Below are 15,049 nucleotides of genomic sequence, written 5' to 3'. Positions count from 1 at the left end.
TAGCCACGTTTTGTTCAGTTAGTCTCAACATTCGTCCGTACTGATTATTATTATTATTGCCTGTTCATTGATGGGATGTAGGATTATTTACACAGACCCACCAAATGAATTTAATAATTGAGGACTTTTGCAACATTGACTCAAAATGAATAATGTCTCTATTGTCTTCTATAGAGCTGCTTTACAGCTGAATCTGAATTTCTCTCATATTTGATGATTGAATCAGATATTTTCCTGTTTATCACTGTGAATCTGCTTTGTGACATGCTGTCCTGTATAAAGCACTGTAGAAATGAAGCTAACTGGACTTTGTAAACTCTTGAGATGTAAACATGTAAAGTATGAAAGCGAGTAATTTTGGTTTGTAGTGGATCTAGACTGTGCTCTAAACTCTCGCATACGCCGTCATGAAATCTTAATAGCGGCAGGAGAGAATGCCTCGCCTCTGGAGAGAGCCAGATTTATGAATATGAATAATTCACGAGTGTTTTTTTCTTCTTCTTCCTTCTAATGCTCTGAGGACTGAATATCTAGAGATTTTCGGCTTATTTACTCTCACGGGCGTTTCAGACTCTGTGTTCAACAGATACTATATGCGGCATCTTTGCTTACATTGTACACCCAATTAAGTGTCTTGTTAAGAGCTCGTTTAATTTGAAATCTCAGACGTTTAATAGAAGCATCTGATTATTAGATGATTTATCAGTAACAGGAGCTGAATGAAGGGTTTCTCTCAGCGATGTCAGTAACAGGAGCTGAATGAAGGGTTTCTCTCAGTGATGTCAGTAACAGGAGCTGAATGAAGGGTTTCTCTCAGCGATGTCGGTAACAGGAGCTGAATGAAGGGTTTCTCTCAGTGATGTCGGTAACAGGAGCTGAATGAAGGGTTTCTCTCAGCGATGTCGGTAACAGGAGCTGAATGAAGGGTTTCTCTCAGCGATGTCGGTAACAGGAGCTGAATGAAGGGTTTCTCTCAGCGATGTCGGTAACAGGAGCTGAATGAAGGGTTTCTCTCAGTGATGTCAGTAACAGGAGCTGAATGAAGGGTTTCTCTCAGTGATGTCGGTAACAGGAGCTGAATGAAGGGTTTCTCTCAGCGACGTCAGTAACAGGAGCTGAATGAAGGGTTTCTCTCAGTGACGTCGGTAACAGGAGCTGAATGAAGGGTTTCTCTCAGTGATGTCGGTAACAGGAGCTGAATGAAGGGTTTCTCTCAGTGATGTCAGTAACAGGAGCAGAATGAAGGGTTTCTCTCAGTGACGTCGGTAACAGGAGCTGAATGAAGGGTTTCTCTCAGTGATGTCAGTAACAGGAGCTGAATGAAGGGTTTCTCTCAGCGACGTCGGTAACAGGAGCTGAATGAAGGGTTTTTCTCAGCGATGTCAGTAACAGGAGCTGAATGAAGGGTTTCTCTCAGCGACGTCGGTAACAGGAGCTGAATGAAGGGTTTCTCTCAGTGATGTCAGTAACAGGAGCTGAATGAAGGGTTTCTCTCAGTGATGTCAGTAACAGGAGCAGAATGAAGGGTTTCTCTCAGTGATGTCAGTAACAGGAGCTGAAGGAAGGGTTTCTCTCAGTGATGTCAGTAACAGGAGCTGAATGAAGGGTTTTTCTCAGTGATGTCAGTAACAGGAGCTGAATGAAGGGTTTCTCTCAGCGACGTCGGTAACAGGAGCTGAATGAAGGGTTTCTCTCAGTGATGTCAGTAACAGGAGCAGAATGAAGGGTTTCTCTCAGTGATGTCAGTAACAGGAGCTGAAGGAAGGGTTTCTCTCAGTGATGTCAGTAACAGGAGCTGAATGAAGGGTTTTTCTCAGTGATGTCAGTAACAGGAGCTGAATGAAGGGTTTCTCTCAGTGATGTCAGTAACAGGAGCTGAATGAAGGGTTTCTCTCAGCGACGTCGGTAACAGGAGCTGAATGAAGGGTTTTTCTCAGTGATGTCAGTAACAGGAGCTGAATGAAGGGTTTCTCTCAGCGACGTCGGTAACAGGAGCTGAATGAAGGGTTTTTCTCAGTGACGTCGGTAACAGGAGCTGAATGAAGGGTTTCTCTCAGTGATGTCAGTAACAGGAGCTGAATGAAGGGTTTCTCTCAGCGACGTCGGTAACAGGAGCTGAATGAAGGGTTTTTCTCAGTGACGTCGGTAACAGGAGCTGAATGAAGGGTTTCTCTCAGTGATGTCAGTAACAGGAGCTGAATGAAGGGTTTCTCTCAGTGATGTCAGTAACAGGAGCAGAATGAAGGGTTTCTCTCAGTGATGTCAGTAACAGGAGCTGAAGGAAGGGTTTCTCTCAGTGATGTCAGTAACAGGAGCTGAATGAAGGGTTTTTCTCAGTGATGTCAGTAACAGGAGCTGAATGAAGGGTTTCTCTCAGCGACGTCGGTAACAGGAGCTGAATGAAGGGTTTTTCTCAGTGACGTCGGTAACAGGAGCTGAATGAAGGGTTTCTCTCAGTGATGTCAGTAACAGGAGCTGAATGAAGGGTTTCTCTCAGTGATGTCAGTAACAGGAGCTGAATGAAGGGTTTCTCTCAGCGACGTCGGTAACAGGAGCTGAATGAAGGGTTTCTCTCAGTGATGTCAGTAACAGGAGCTGAATGAAGGGTTTCTCTCAGCGACGTCGGTAACAGGAGCTGAATGAAGGGTTTCTCTCAGTGATGTCAGTAACAGGAGCTGAATGAAGGGTTTCTCTCAGCGACGTCGGTAACAGGAGCTGAATGAAGGGTTTTTCTCAGTGACGTCGGTAACAGGAGCTGAATGAAGGGTTTCTCTCATTGATGTCAGTAACAGGAGCTGAATGAAGGGTTTCTCTCAGTGATGTCAGTAACAGGAGCTGAATGAAGGGTTTCTCTCAGCGACGTCGGTAACAGGAGCTGAATGAAGGGTTTCTCTCAGTGATGTCAGTAACAGGAGCTGAATGAAGGGTTTCTCTCAGCGACGTCGGTAACAGGAGCTGAATGAAGGGTTTCTCTCAGTGATGTCAGTAACAGGAGCTGAATGAAGGGTTTCTCTCAGTGATGTCAGTAACAGGAGCTGAATGAAGGGTTTCTCTCAGCGATGTCAGTAACAGGAGCTGAATGAAGGGTTTCTCTCAGCGACGTCGGTAACAGGAGCTGAATGAAGGGTTTTTCTCAGCGATGTCAGTAACAGGAGCTGAATGAAGGGTTTCTCTCAGTGATGTCAGTAACAGGAGCTGAATGAAGGGTTTCTCTCAGTGATGTCAGTAACAGGAGCTGAATGAAGGGTTTCTCTCAGTGATGTCAGTAACAGGAGCTGAATGAAGGGTTTCTCTCAGCGACGTCGGTAACAGGAGCTGAATGAAGGGTTTTTCTCAGTGATGTCAGTAACAGGAGCTGAATGAAGGGTTTCTCTCAGCGATGTCGGTAACAGGAGCTGAATGAAGGGTTTCTCTCAGTGATGTCAGTAACAGGAGCTGAATGAAGGGTTTCTCTCAGCGACGTCGGTAACAGGAGCTGAATGAAGGGTTTTTCTCAGCGATGTCAGTAACAGGAGCTGAATGAAGGGTTTCTCTCAGCGACGTCGGTAACAGGAGCTGAATGAAGGGTTTCTCTCAGTGATGTCAGTAACAGGAGCTGAATGAAGGGTTTCTCTCAGTGATGTCAGTAACAGGAGCAGAATGAAGGGTTTCTCTCAGTGATGTCAGTAACAGGAGCTGAATGAAGGGTTTCTCTCAGTGATGTCAGTAACAGGAGCTGAAGGAAGGGTTTTTCTCAGTGATGTCAGTAACAGGAGCTGAATGAAGGGTTTCTCTCAGTGATGTCAGTAACAGGAGCTGAATGAAGGGTTTCTCTCAGCGACGTCGGTAACAGGAGCTGAATGAAGGGTTTTTCTCAGTGATGTCAGTAACAGGAGCTGAATGAAGGGTTTCTCTCAGTGATGTCAGTAACAGGAGCTGAATGAAGGGTTTCTCTCATTGATGTTAGTAACAGGAGCTGAATGAAGGGTTTCTCTCAGCGACGTCGGTAACAGGAGCTGAATGAAGGGTTTCTCTCAGTGATGTCAGTAACAGGAGCTGAATGAAGGGTTTCTCTCAGTGATGTCAGTAACAGGAGCTGAATGAAGGGTTTCTCTCAGCGACGTCGGTAACAGGAGCTGAATGAAGGGTTTTTCTCAGTGATGTCAGTAACAGGAGCTGAATGAAGGGTTTCTCTCAGTGATGTCAGTAACAGGAGCTGAATGAAGGGTTTCTCTCATTGATGTTAGTAACAGGAGCTGAATGAAGGGTTTCTCTCAGCGACGTCGGTAACAGGAGCTGAATGAAGGGTTTCTCTCAGTGATGTCAGTAACAGGAGCTGAATGAAGGGTTTCTCTCAGTGATGTCAGTAACAGGAGCTGAATGAAGGGTTTCTCTCAGTGATGTCAGTAACAGGAGCTGAATGAAGGGTTTCTCTCAGTGATGTCAGTAACAGGAGCTGAATGAAGGGCTTCTCTTGATGTCAGGATTGAAGGATTGAAGCAGTGGTTGTGTGTGATCCAATGGCCTCTCGACACCTCTCAGCTTTTTGACCGTAAAGACTCTTGAGCTTCAGATGAGACGTACAGACGGATGTCTGATCTTCAGCTCTCTGATAGTGATGTATCTCATCTTTATGACAACTTCGTTAGGACCGTTAGGAGTCAGTGAAGAGCTGGAGCTGTTGGAAGGAGGACACACGATTCTGTTGGACACACGATTGGTTGAGGTTGAAAGGTCGGGTGGCTCAAGCAGACCAGTGTTGGGAAAAAGTCTTCCAGCTGTTTCCATCCAAAATGGCATAGAGGGATCAAACATTTACGAATAAAGCAGCTTTTTCATCCCATGTGTTCAAGAGAATAAAATCGTTCAATATATCAGTAATAAAAATGTAAGATGATGTGATCAGGCTCTTTTTGACACAACACAATAAAGCTTGTCCTGTTCTCTTACATACGGATGCTGGTGTTTGGGAACACACTCGTGTGTGTGTGTGTGAGACGCTTCTGGAGGGAATTAAATCAAATCAGTCTGATCACACACTTTGACTCTGACGTTTCAGAAACACCAAACCAACATTAGAGACGCTGCCACGCCATTGGTTCGATGGTTGCTCCAGTTATCCAATCACATGAGTTTGTTTGAAATTTTTCAGTAAATGTGAGTCCACTGTAATTTATGCTCATGTCTTCTCATCAGGTTTGTTGTATGCAATATCCTAAAATTTGTGTAAAAATGGGTGTTTGGAAACATAGTGTTCCTGGAATCAGTCTAGCTCTGACAGCGACTGTGAACGTGATCGCCGCCGCCACACTGTAAAACATCCAGGTGATGCTGGTTATGTTTCCCTTGAACCGTCTTGCCAAGAGTTTTGCAGTAATTAACCTCATTCTGTGGAGCTCCTGAGCATCTCTCAGGTCAATATCACAACGAGACACTGATAAATCTGGGGTGTGTGTGTGAGAGGAACCGGAGCGCTGAACTGGAAGCGTCTCTAATGAGCTGCGGCAGGACCGAGGCGTTTGACCCGTTTCAAACTCCAGTTAAATAAGGAATTCATATCTGATATTGTCTTACACTCCTTCTTTAATGTTTCTCAGCAGGGCGTCTTGCATTTTCAATGAACCTGTCTGCCATTTCCTCTGTTCTCGCTCGGTTGCTTTGAACCGATCAATTCTCCTGTGAAAAATGCATGTGTGGTTTTCAGATGTACGAGTATGAAGCGTCCCACTAATAAAGCCTCTCTCTCTCTCTCTCTCTCTCTCTCTCTCAGGAACAGAAGAGTACGCTGTGGAAGGTAAGCAGCTGATTAAATGTTCTGGTGTGTTAAAGTCTGATGTCCTGCAGGCGTTTCGGCCGCCGAGCCGACGCTTTGTCAGATTGGACTGCGGTTTTGGCGACTTCTGGGGGCTTTGATTCGCTGCTAAAAGAAACATGTTTCTCCAAGATTTCCTCCTCCTCATTTATTTCACTTTCTTTTCTTCTTATGAGTTGATTTTATTGGTAATGCTTTACATTAAGTTTTCATTCGTTAATGCATGTTAGTTCACTGATGTTAACAAATGAACTCTTGTTGTAAAGCGTTACAGTTTGACTTTTACTTTCCAATCAGTTGAAATGGACAGTTCCATGGTGTTGTTGGTTGGTTTCACGGCACAGATGTGAACACGATGTTGACATTCGGGCTGTGAACGAGTTCTCAGTGTAATGTGATAAAACAGGTGTGCGAGTTCAAAGGTTAAACCGTCCCGAACGACGCTCGCCTCCGCCGAGGGCCAGATGTATTTACCCATAATTCCCCCGCAGGCAGGATTTGTCTGCGTAATGGATGGTGCTGGTGTGTGTTTGGGATCAGGCGCAGGTATCTGGATGTTTTCCCTCCATCAGGACACTACTGATGGATTGCCCTTCTCTACCCAGCATGCCTCGAGAGGGACGTCACCATGGCAACCCCGAAGAGACGTGTGCTTGTGCTGGATGGAGATCGAGGCCTTTGTGACTGAAACGCAGTCGATTAAATGCATGTTTCCAGTGGTTTGCGGACAGTCCTTTATATAAGTATGATTTGAGTCAGTTTCTTGTATTTGCAGGAGGGTTAGGGTTAGCTTAAACACGACACAGATTTCCATGTGAGGACGACTTCCGACGCTTTTATCCCTGGTGTTATCATAGTATTTAACTATTTTAGAAAAACACAATAAAACTATATAAATGATAGGAAATGTTTCAGACCGATCATAGTGCAAATGAACACAACTATAAAGAGCAACAATAAATGACCAGAAATTATCCAGACTTTTTTCTGGACTGTCATGTTTTTAGTTTAGATTAAAAATGTAAAAAAAAATGTGAATAAATTAACTTTAAAAAAGTATTTTAGAAGTTTTTGTTGTTTGCGAAACAGTATAGCGCCCTATAGCTACAACTGGTAAAACTGTATCTAGAGTTGTTTACGGGATTTAGACGTGCCTGGGATGATAATACTGTACATGTTCATTATCAGAATATGCTCTATTACAGAGATGACAGAAGAGATGCATAATGTTGAGTTCAAACAGGCTTTCTTTCACTGATTCCAGGGAAACTGGTGATCAAGACTAACTGTGAATATAGAAGCATGACTAAGACTTTAAACAACATCTCTCTAGATTTTCTTCAACAAAAATTTGTGGTAAATATTGCAGACTGTTTTTAGCGAGCCTTTCATACTTGAAATCCCCCAATCAGAGCTTTCCTCTTAACATGACATCTTCTGCCTGGTGTTTAACTTAATCTTCTCAATCTGGCAACCGAGTGCATGTGTTCTCTCTCTGATGATCTTCAGTCCGTCTGTGTCTGCGTTTGACTGAATCTGCCATGATCTGTAATAAACACAAACATGATCTCCACTGTCTGAACAGATGCACGGATACAACCTGTGTGTGATGGTACAACGCCATTTTTGCTGTTGATTTAATCGAAAAAAAAACATCTGAAATATTATTAGGATTTTCACAGTTTTAGAGAAAGTTGAGTTTTAGCAGTTTTCATAAATAATGTGTAGAGAGTGTGTTCGTGTAAATCAGGGCAGTAAAATAAAGCGTCTGTGAAGAGTTGACGCTCTCTTGATTTGTGCTTGTAGGCGAAAGTGCAATAATTCTGATAAGACACCAGTCACAATCAGTTTTTCCATGACGCAAAGCAACTTGAATCGATTCAATTGACTAAAACTAGGCTGAAATGTCAAGACTTGACTAAACAAACAGCAGAATAGTGTGTGACCAGCGCTGGACCTGCTGTTTCAGAGGCTCGAGCTGCTCGCTGTGTTTCTCCTTCTCTTCTGATTGAAGCCGGTGACATTTGCCGGGTTTGTGTGGGTCGGACAGAAAACTAGAGGCAAAACCTGATGAATGTTTTGATGCGGGAATGTCAGCGCTGGAGACATGCTGTGGATCTGACCTGAGAAACGTGAATCTCCTCCTGAACGAGAGACAGTCAGTCGCTTCGGGCCGCTGCATGAATATATATGCAAATATTAGTGCATGAGTCGCTACAGACGAGGTGTAGAACTAACATATTCACATGCTGAAACATGCCTATAATCAACATTACAGAACGAACGTTTGGTCTTTATTTGGAAGAGCGTCACGTTTACATGCGTGCCTTTGGCTGAGGCTTTTATCTAAAGTGATGAAACAATGCAAGTTCACCGCTCAGATTTCTGCTCTCGTTACGGTACAGTGTCTGAATACCCAATCATAGTTTTCAACCGTTCAGAGTAAATGTGCTCATTTGGATTTATATGCTTTTCCAATTCATTTCAAAATACAGAACTACAGAGAATTTGTAAAGCACTTTACTTTAAGCCATCATGTATAATACATTATAATACCATACGTACATTATATAATGCATTATATGTTTTCATAAATAATTGTAACCAAAGTTTAAATGCATTAATAACATATGCAGATTCCTTGGTACATCTGAAATTGGATGTTTGTCATTGGATTAACCCAAACTCTTTCCAAAGTTGTGTTCAATGAATATTATAATGTATTATAACTGTGGTTATTCATGATTATTCGTGAGATCATACAATGCATTGCAATATGTAATGCATTAAAATAATTGTATAATGCATTGTATTTATTTTTTTAAGTAATGTATTACAGAGAATTTATCTGTGCATTGTATAAAAATAATTGAAATGAAGTGCATGATGATAGTTGTAAAAGTTTCGGTTTCTGTTTCATTGTGGCTTGAACAGATGCTTCAAAATGGACTGAACTATGTAGAATTTCTGAAAAAGAAACGTAAATGAAAGTGACGTTTTCAGAAACAAGAAGAGATAGATAAGAATAACAAAGATATTTGGAGAAATGTCTCAGTGTTTTTGACCATACAGTGAAAGACAATGGGGTCCAATGTTGTTTAGTTCCCAATATTCTACAAAATATCTTATTATGGATGTCATGATGACAGAACAATCATTTTTGAGTGATTATTCATCTTCAGTAATCATAAGCACGTCTTTCGCTTGTCCTGATTTTGTCAGACATGTGAACATGTCAGAAAACAGGAAGTAGTTAGTTAACCCACCAGTTCCCATCGGTTGAGGATTGATGGGTGGTTGAGGGTTCATTGGTTGAGGATTGAGGGATAGTTGAGTCATTAGATGAGGATTGATAGGCGGTTGAGGGTTCATTGGTTGAGGATTGAGGGATAGTTGAGTCATTAGATGAGGATTGATAGGCGGTTGAGGGTTCATTAGATGAGGATTGAGGAATGGTTGAAGATTCATTAGATTAGGATTGAGGAATATTTGAGGGTTCATTAGATGAGGATTGAGGAATGGTTGAGTCATTGGTTGAGGATTGATTAGATGAGGATTGAGGAATGGTTGAAGATTCATTAGATGAGGATTGAGGAATAATTGAGGGTTCATTAGATGAGGATTGAGGAATGGATGAGTCATTGGTTGAGGATTGATTAGATGAGGATTGAGGAATGGTTGAAGATTCATTAGATTAGGATTGAGGAATATTTGAGGGTTCATTAGATGAGGATTGAGGGATAGTTGAGGATTGATTAGATGAGGATTGAGGAATGGTTGAGGATTGATTAGATGAGGATTGAGGAATGGTTGAAGATTCATTAGATGAGGATTGAGGAATATTTGAGGGTTCATTGGTTGAGGATTGAGGGATGGTTGAGTCATTGGTTGAGGATTGATTAGATGAGGATTGAGGAATGGTTGAGGATTGAGGAATGGTTGAGGATTGAGGAATGGTTGAGGATTGATTAGATGAGGATTGAGGAATGGTTGAGGATTGATTAGATGAGGATTGAGGAATGGTTGAGGATTGAGGAATGGTTGAGGATTGAGGAATGGTTGAAGATTCATTAGATGAGGATTGAGGAATATTTGAGGGTTCATTGGTTGAGGATTGAGGGATGGTTGAGTCATTGGTTGAGGATTGAGGGATGGTTGAGTCATTGGTTGAGGATTGAGGGATGGTTGAGTCATTGGTTGAGGATTGATTAGATGAGGATTGAGGGATTGTTGAGGATTGATTAGATGAGGATTGAGGAATATTTGAGGGTTCATTAGATAAGGATTGAGGGATGGTTGAGTCATTGGTTGAGGATTGAGGGATGGTTGAGTCATTGGTTGAGGATCCTCTTGGATGTGTAACTGACCAGCCTATATCTCGGCTCTATCTCGATGCCCTTTTTTCTGGGGTTTTGTCTAATTAGCGGCTCTGACCAGGTCGTTAGATTGATGAGATGAGCTTCTCCTGACGGGATTAACCACACCCAGCGACTGACAGAGAAACGCTCCGGTAATGGATGATCCGGGAACGCCGTGACCCCGTTTCTCTCCCGCACACGTCTGGTGTGTTTCCTAACGGATCACCTGTGTCCAAACAGATCTGACCTGGAATGATTTTGTAATAATTGTGCGAGTTGAGAAAAGTTGTTTGTTCTGGTCACGACTGATTTGCTTGTTTGTTTGTCTGACTGTAGATCCAGACTGTCCTTATCTCTCTCATCCCAGCTAACCATCTTCCCTCTGGAACATGCGGGATTAAACTCCTGACAGTGGGAGACTCTGGGATATTTCTCCTCAAACACACACACACACACACACTCACTCACTCAGAGACTGTTTCTCCTCTCCCGGCCGTGAAATGGAAAGCTGATGTCCTCTGTAGATAGGAGATTAAAGTTGAGTTATCATAGATTTGAGTGGATCAACTAAACCAGATTATGGATTATTTCTGGAGATTCTCCTGAGCGGATGAGATTGAGTTTCTGTGGCTTTGTATTTCATGCTTCTGTGTTATTTACAGACGAAACTCTTCATTGTGGTTCTTTAGAGAAATGAGAAGATAGTAGTGTATTAGTCCAGCTTTTGATCGGTGATTGTTGGATCCACTTATATAAAGGTTTTATTCATGAATGTGTTATGAATGTCATTTATACTTAAATACAAACTCACTCACTTACACTGACACACACACACACACACACACATGCACATTGTTTCTGGTCATTTTGAAGAAACAAAAATGACATGGTTCTCCTTCAGGGTTAATCTGATGAAACTCTGCTGAATCTGTCACATTCACACTGATTGTATGATGTTTAAAGTTGTGTGTGTAAATGTCACACACTCGCTGTAATTGCTCTGACCTTTCCAGCGCTCAGTGTGTGCAAACATGTCATGTGACAACCTGCAGGAGGAAATGACATGTCTCCATGCGTGATGGACTGAGCTGAGTGACGTGTGTGTGTGTGTGTGCTTGTATGTTCATGCGTGTGTGTGTGTGTGCGTGTGTGTGTGTGAGTGGCATCGTCAGTGTTGTCGGGCTGTGGTTTCCATGGTAACCGGTGGTCTACATGCGATAAACTGCAGAACTTTCATAAATGAGCATTAAAGAGTCTGTGTCTCTGATCACATGCATATTCATTATAATAATGATTAGAGCGCTGCGGGATATTCTGCATATTAATGAGCTGTGTATAAACACACGCTGACAGATATCTGAAACATCAAACACACAAGAGTTTTGAATGTGTAGCTGATGAATATTTCTGAGAATGTGATGTTGTGTAAGCAGTGATATGGATTATACCTGTAACACAAACCGCTGAGCTGGTGGGTTATCGTCAATATAGTCGCGTCTGATGAGCTTTGTTTCGTTTTGAATTAGTTTGTTTGAAAGATTTTCAAGATTTCGATAGATATATTTCTCATGTCTGTGAGGCGTGTGCTGAGATTCATATACTAAATCAGTTCATCTCAATAACAAAAACACAACACATGTGAGAACGGTGAACACGTTTTGAAAGCGTCTGGTCTGATATAGTGATTTGAATATGTTTGTTCCAGCTGTGCAGGACTCCAGTCAATCATGTTTATATGCAGCATTTTATACAATATAGCCTATTGCTTTAAAGCCACACATATCATAACTATCTGTCTATATGCCTACTGTAATGTATTAAAAGCAGAAAGACGTATTGTTTCAGGCTTACACAAAACATGGTAAGTTCGATTTTTACGCACTTCGATCCACACACGACGTTCTTGGCTTGTCTCTTATTAAACCCAGCCGATTGGTTGATGAAACGTTGATTAAAATACAATTTTTACGGAGGTTATTCAGTCGAGAGCAGCGAGTGATTTCCTCTTTGTGTTTTGTAGTTTGATGAACATGTAGTTTAATGACACATGACATCATGAACATTAGACGCCTAGCTGTGGGCGCCTGAGAGCGCTTTTCCGTTGACACGCTTCGTTGCTATGATACAGAATATCCTTGTTTACTTGTAACTGATTTTCGCATAAAAATCTTTTCATACTAAAAACTAATTTTTCATCCATGTTGTTCGGTTAGCTCTGCTGGTGGATGTCGTTGTACAGAAAGAATGTTGTGACGGTTGGTGGGTGTGGTATTAGTCCTGCCCCTCCTCCACTGTGATTGGACGGTTGGGTAAAAAGTGACAGTGACGAGTGCTACGTTTCACTCAAAGTTGTTCAGCGTGAAAAAAAAACAACAAAAAACGCTCAGTGCTTTGTTACGCTCACGGCGTTTTAAAACCGCGACGCTCCCATTGAAAACAATTCAAACGATACACCAGCCGCGCAAAAGATGGACACACGGATCAACATACTCTTACACGTGTTGTCTTTCTCATCTGTGTACGCTCACTCAAGACCAAACACTACACACTACAAACTTCACACTGCACACTGCACACTACACACTTCACACTGCACACTTCACACTGCACTCTGCACACTACACACTGCACACTGCACACTACACACTGCACACTTCACACTGCACACTACACACTTCACACTACACACTGCACACTACACACTGCACACTTCACACTGCACACTTCACACTACACACTGCACACTGCACACTACACACTGCACACTTCACACTGCACACTACACACTACAAACTTCACACTGCACACTGCACACTGCACACTACACACTGCACACTGCACACTTCACACTGCACACTGCACACTGCACACTTCACACTACACACTGCACACTGCACACTTCACACTGCACACTACACACTTCACACTGCACACTGCACACTTCACACTACACACTGCACACTGCACACTGCACACTACACACTACAAACTTCACACTGCACACTGCACACTGCACACTACAAACTTCACACTGCACACTTCACACTTCACACTACACTACACACTGCACACTACACACTGCACACTACAAACTTCACACAACACACTGCACACTGCACACTGCACACTACACACTACACACTACAAACTTCACACTGCACACTGCACACTTCACACTACACACTACACACTACAAACTTCACACTGCACACTACACACTGCACACTTCACACTTCACACTTCACACTACACACTACAAACTTCACACTGCACACTGCACACTACACACTGCACACTTAACACTTCACACTACACACTACAAACTTCACACTGCACACTACAAACTTCACACTACACACTGCACACTGCACACTACACACTACAACCTTCACACTGCACACTACAAACTTCACACTGCACACTACAAACTTCACACTACACACTGCACACTACACACTACAAACTTCACACTGCACACTACACACTGCACACTTCACACTTCACACTGCACACTACACACTACAAACTTCACACTGCACACTTCACACTGCACACTTCACACTACACACTACACACTTCACACTTCACACTTCACACTGCACACTTCACACTTCACACTGCACACTACACACTTCACACTACACACTGCACACTACACACTGCACACTACAAACTTGATTGATTATTATGAGTGTTGAAAACAGCTTTGTATGTCTGTGGAAACTGATGTACTTTATTCTTCAGGATTATTGATGAATAGAAAGTAAAAAAAACAGCATTTATTTGAAATATATTTTTTATAACATTATGAATGTATTTACTGTCACTTTTGATCAATTGACTGGTTCAGTGATGAATAAAAGTGTTAGTTTCTTTAAAAAAATAAAATAAAATTAAAATACTGACCCTAAAGTTTTGAATGGTATTTTATAGTGATGAAGTAGATTTAATGAATTGGCATTAAAGGTTTTTATTGAAGGTGTTCTTGGCTTTACCGACAGACGGATCTTTCTGAAATATGCCACACAACACCTTTTTCTTAATATATATATATATATATCCTTTATCATATTTCATAAATCTGTAGAGCAGTTTGGAAACACTTTATTCGCCAGAATGTTGGATTTTCGTTGTAATTTAGTCAATAATGAATGTATGAGCAGAAGAATAAACGTCTGCATTTTAATAGAAAAAATAATTTTGTTCCAGTAGTTTCTGTGACGTGAGCAAATCATTTCAGATTCCAGCTCATAAATCTGAGCCAGTTATGATCTAATGTAAGACTGTATTTCTGTGATATGAAGCTAATGATATTTCCTTTCTCACGCTGCTCACACACACACTTCTGCTTTCACATCGAGGCGTTATTGAGGATGTTTATTAAAGGAGTTTACTCATGGGACACACACACACATGCACACGCACACAAACACACACACACACACACACAAACACACACACATCAGAGAGAAACTACTAAATTTAACCCCCTTAGCAACACCCCTGCACACACACGCACATGCACACAAACACACACGCACACACACACACATACACACACAGAGTATGGGGGAAAGTTGCGTCTGTGTATGTATAAGTGTGTGTGTGTACTGTGTGTGCATGTTTTTGTGTTTGCGTGTGTGTGTGTGTTTGTGTGCGAGTGTGTGTACTGTGTGTGTATGTGTTTGTGTGTGTGTGTGTGTGTGTGTGTACGTGCATGTGCGTGTGTGTGTGTGCAGGGGTGTTGCTAAGGGGGTAAAAGTTAGTAGTTTCTCTCTGATGTGTGTGTGTGTGTGTGTGTGTGTGTAGAGATGCATGATGGGAAAGTCTGGATGGACGGCTGGTAATTCAGTCCTGCATTAACATCTGACACACGTTTATATGGCGGAAACACACTGAA

The 15,049-nt window shown here is 42.1% G+C and overlaps 1 protein-coding gene across 11 annotated transcripts in view; it reads left to right on the top strand.

Annotated features, from left to right (window-relative positions):
• nrxn2b (neurexin 2b) overlaps window positions 1-15,049 on the top strand; it is a 334,333-nt gene that overhangs the window by 74,088 nt on the left and 245,196 nt on the right. For all 11 annotated transcript variants that reach the window (XM_089131837.1, XM_089131838.1, XM_089131833.1 and 8 more), the window contains exon 3: window positions 5,750-5,773. In XM_089131837.1, the coding sequence (XP_088987963.1) occupies window positions 5,750-5,773 (24 nt within the window). The remainder of the gene's footprint in view (window positions 1-5,749; window positions 5,774-15,049) is intronic.

Source organism: Pimephales promelas, chromosome 1 (assembly GCF_988280905.1).
Source record: "Pimephales promelas chromosome 1, fPimPro1.hap1.1, whole genome shotgun sequence".
Classification (NCBI taxonomy): domain Eukaryota; kingdom Metazoa; phylum Chordata; class Actinopteri; order Cypriniformes; family Leuciscidae; genus Pimephales; species Pimephales promelas.
This window is presented reverse-complemented; position numbering and strand designations above follow the sequence as displayed.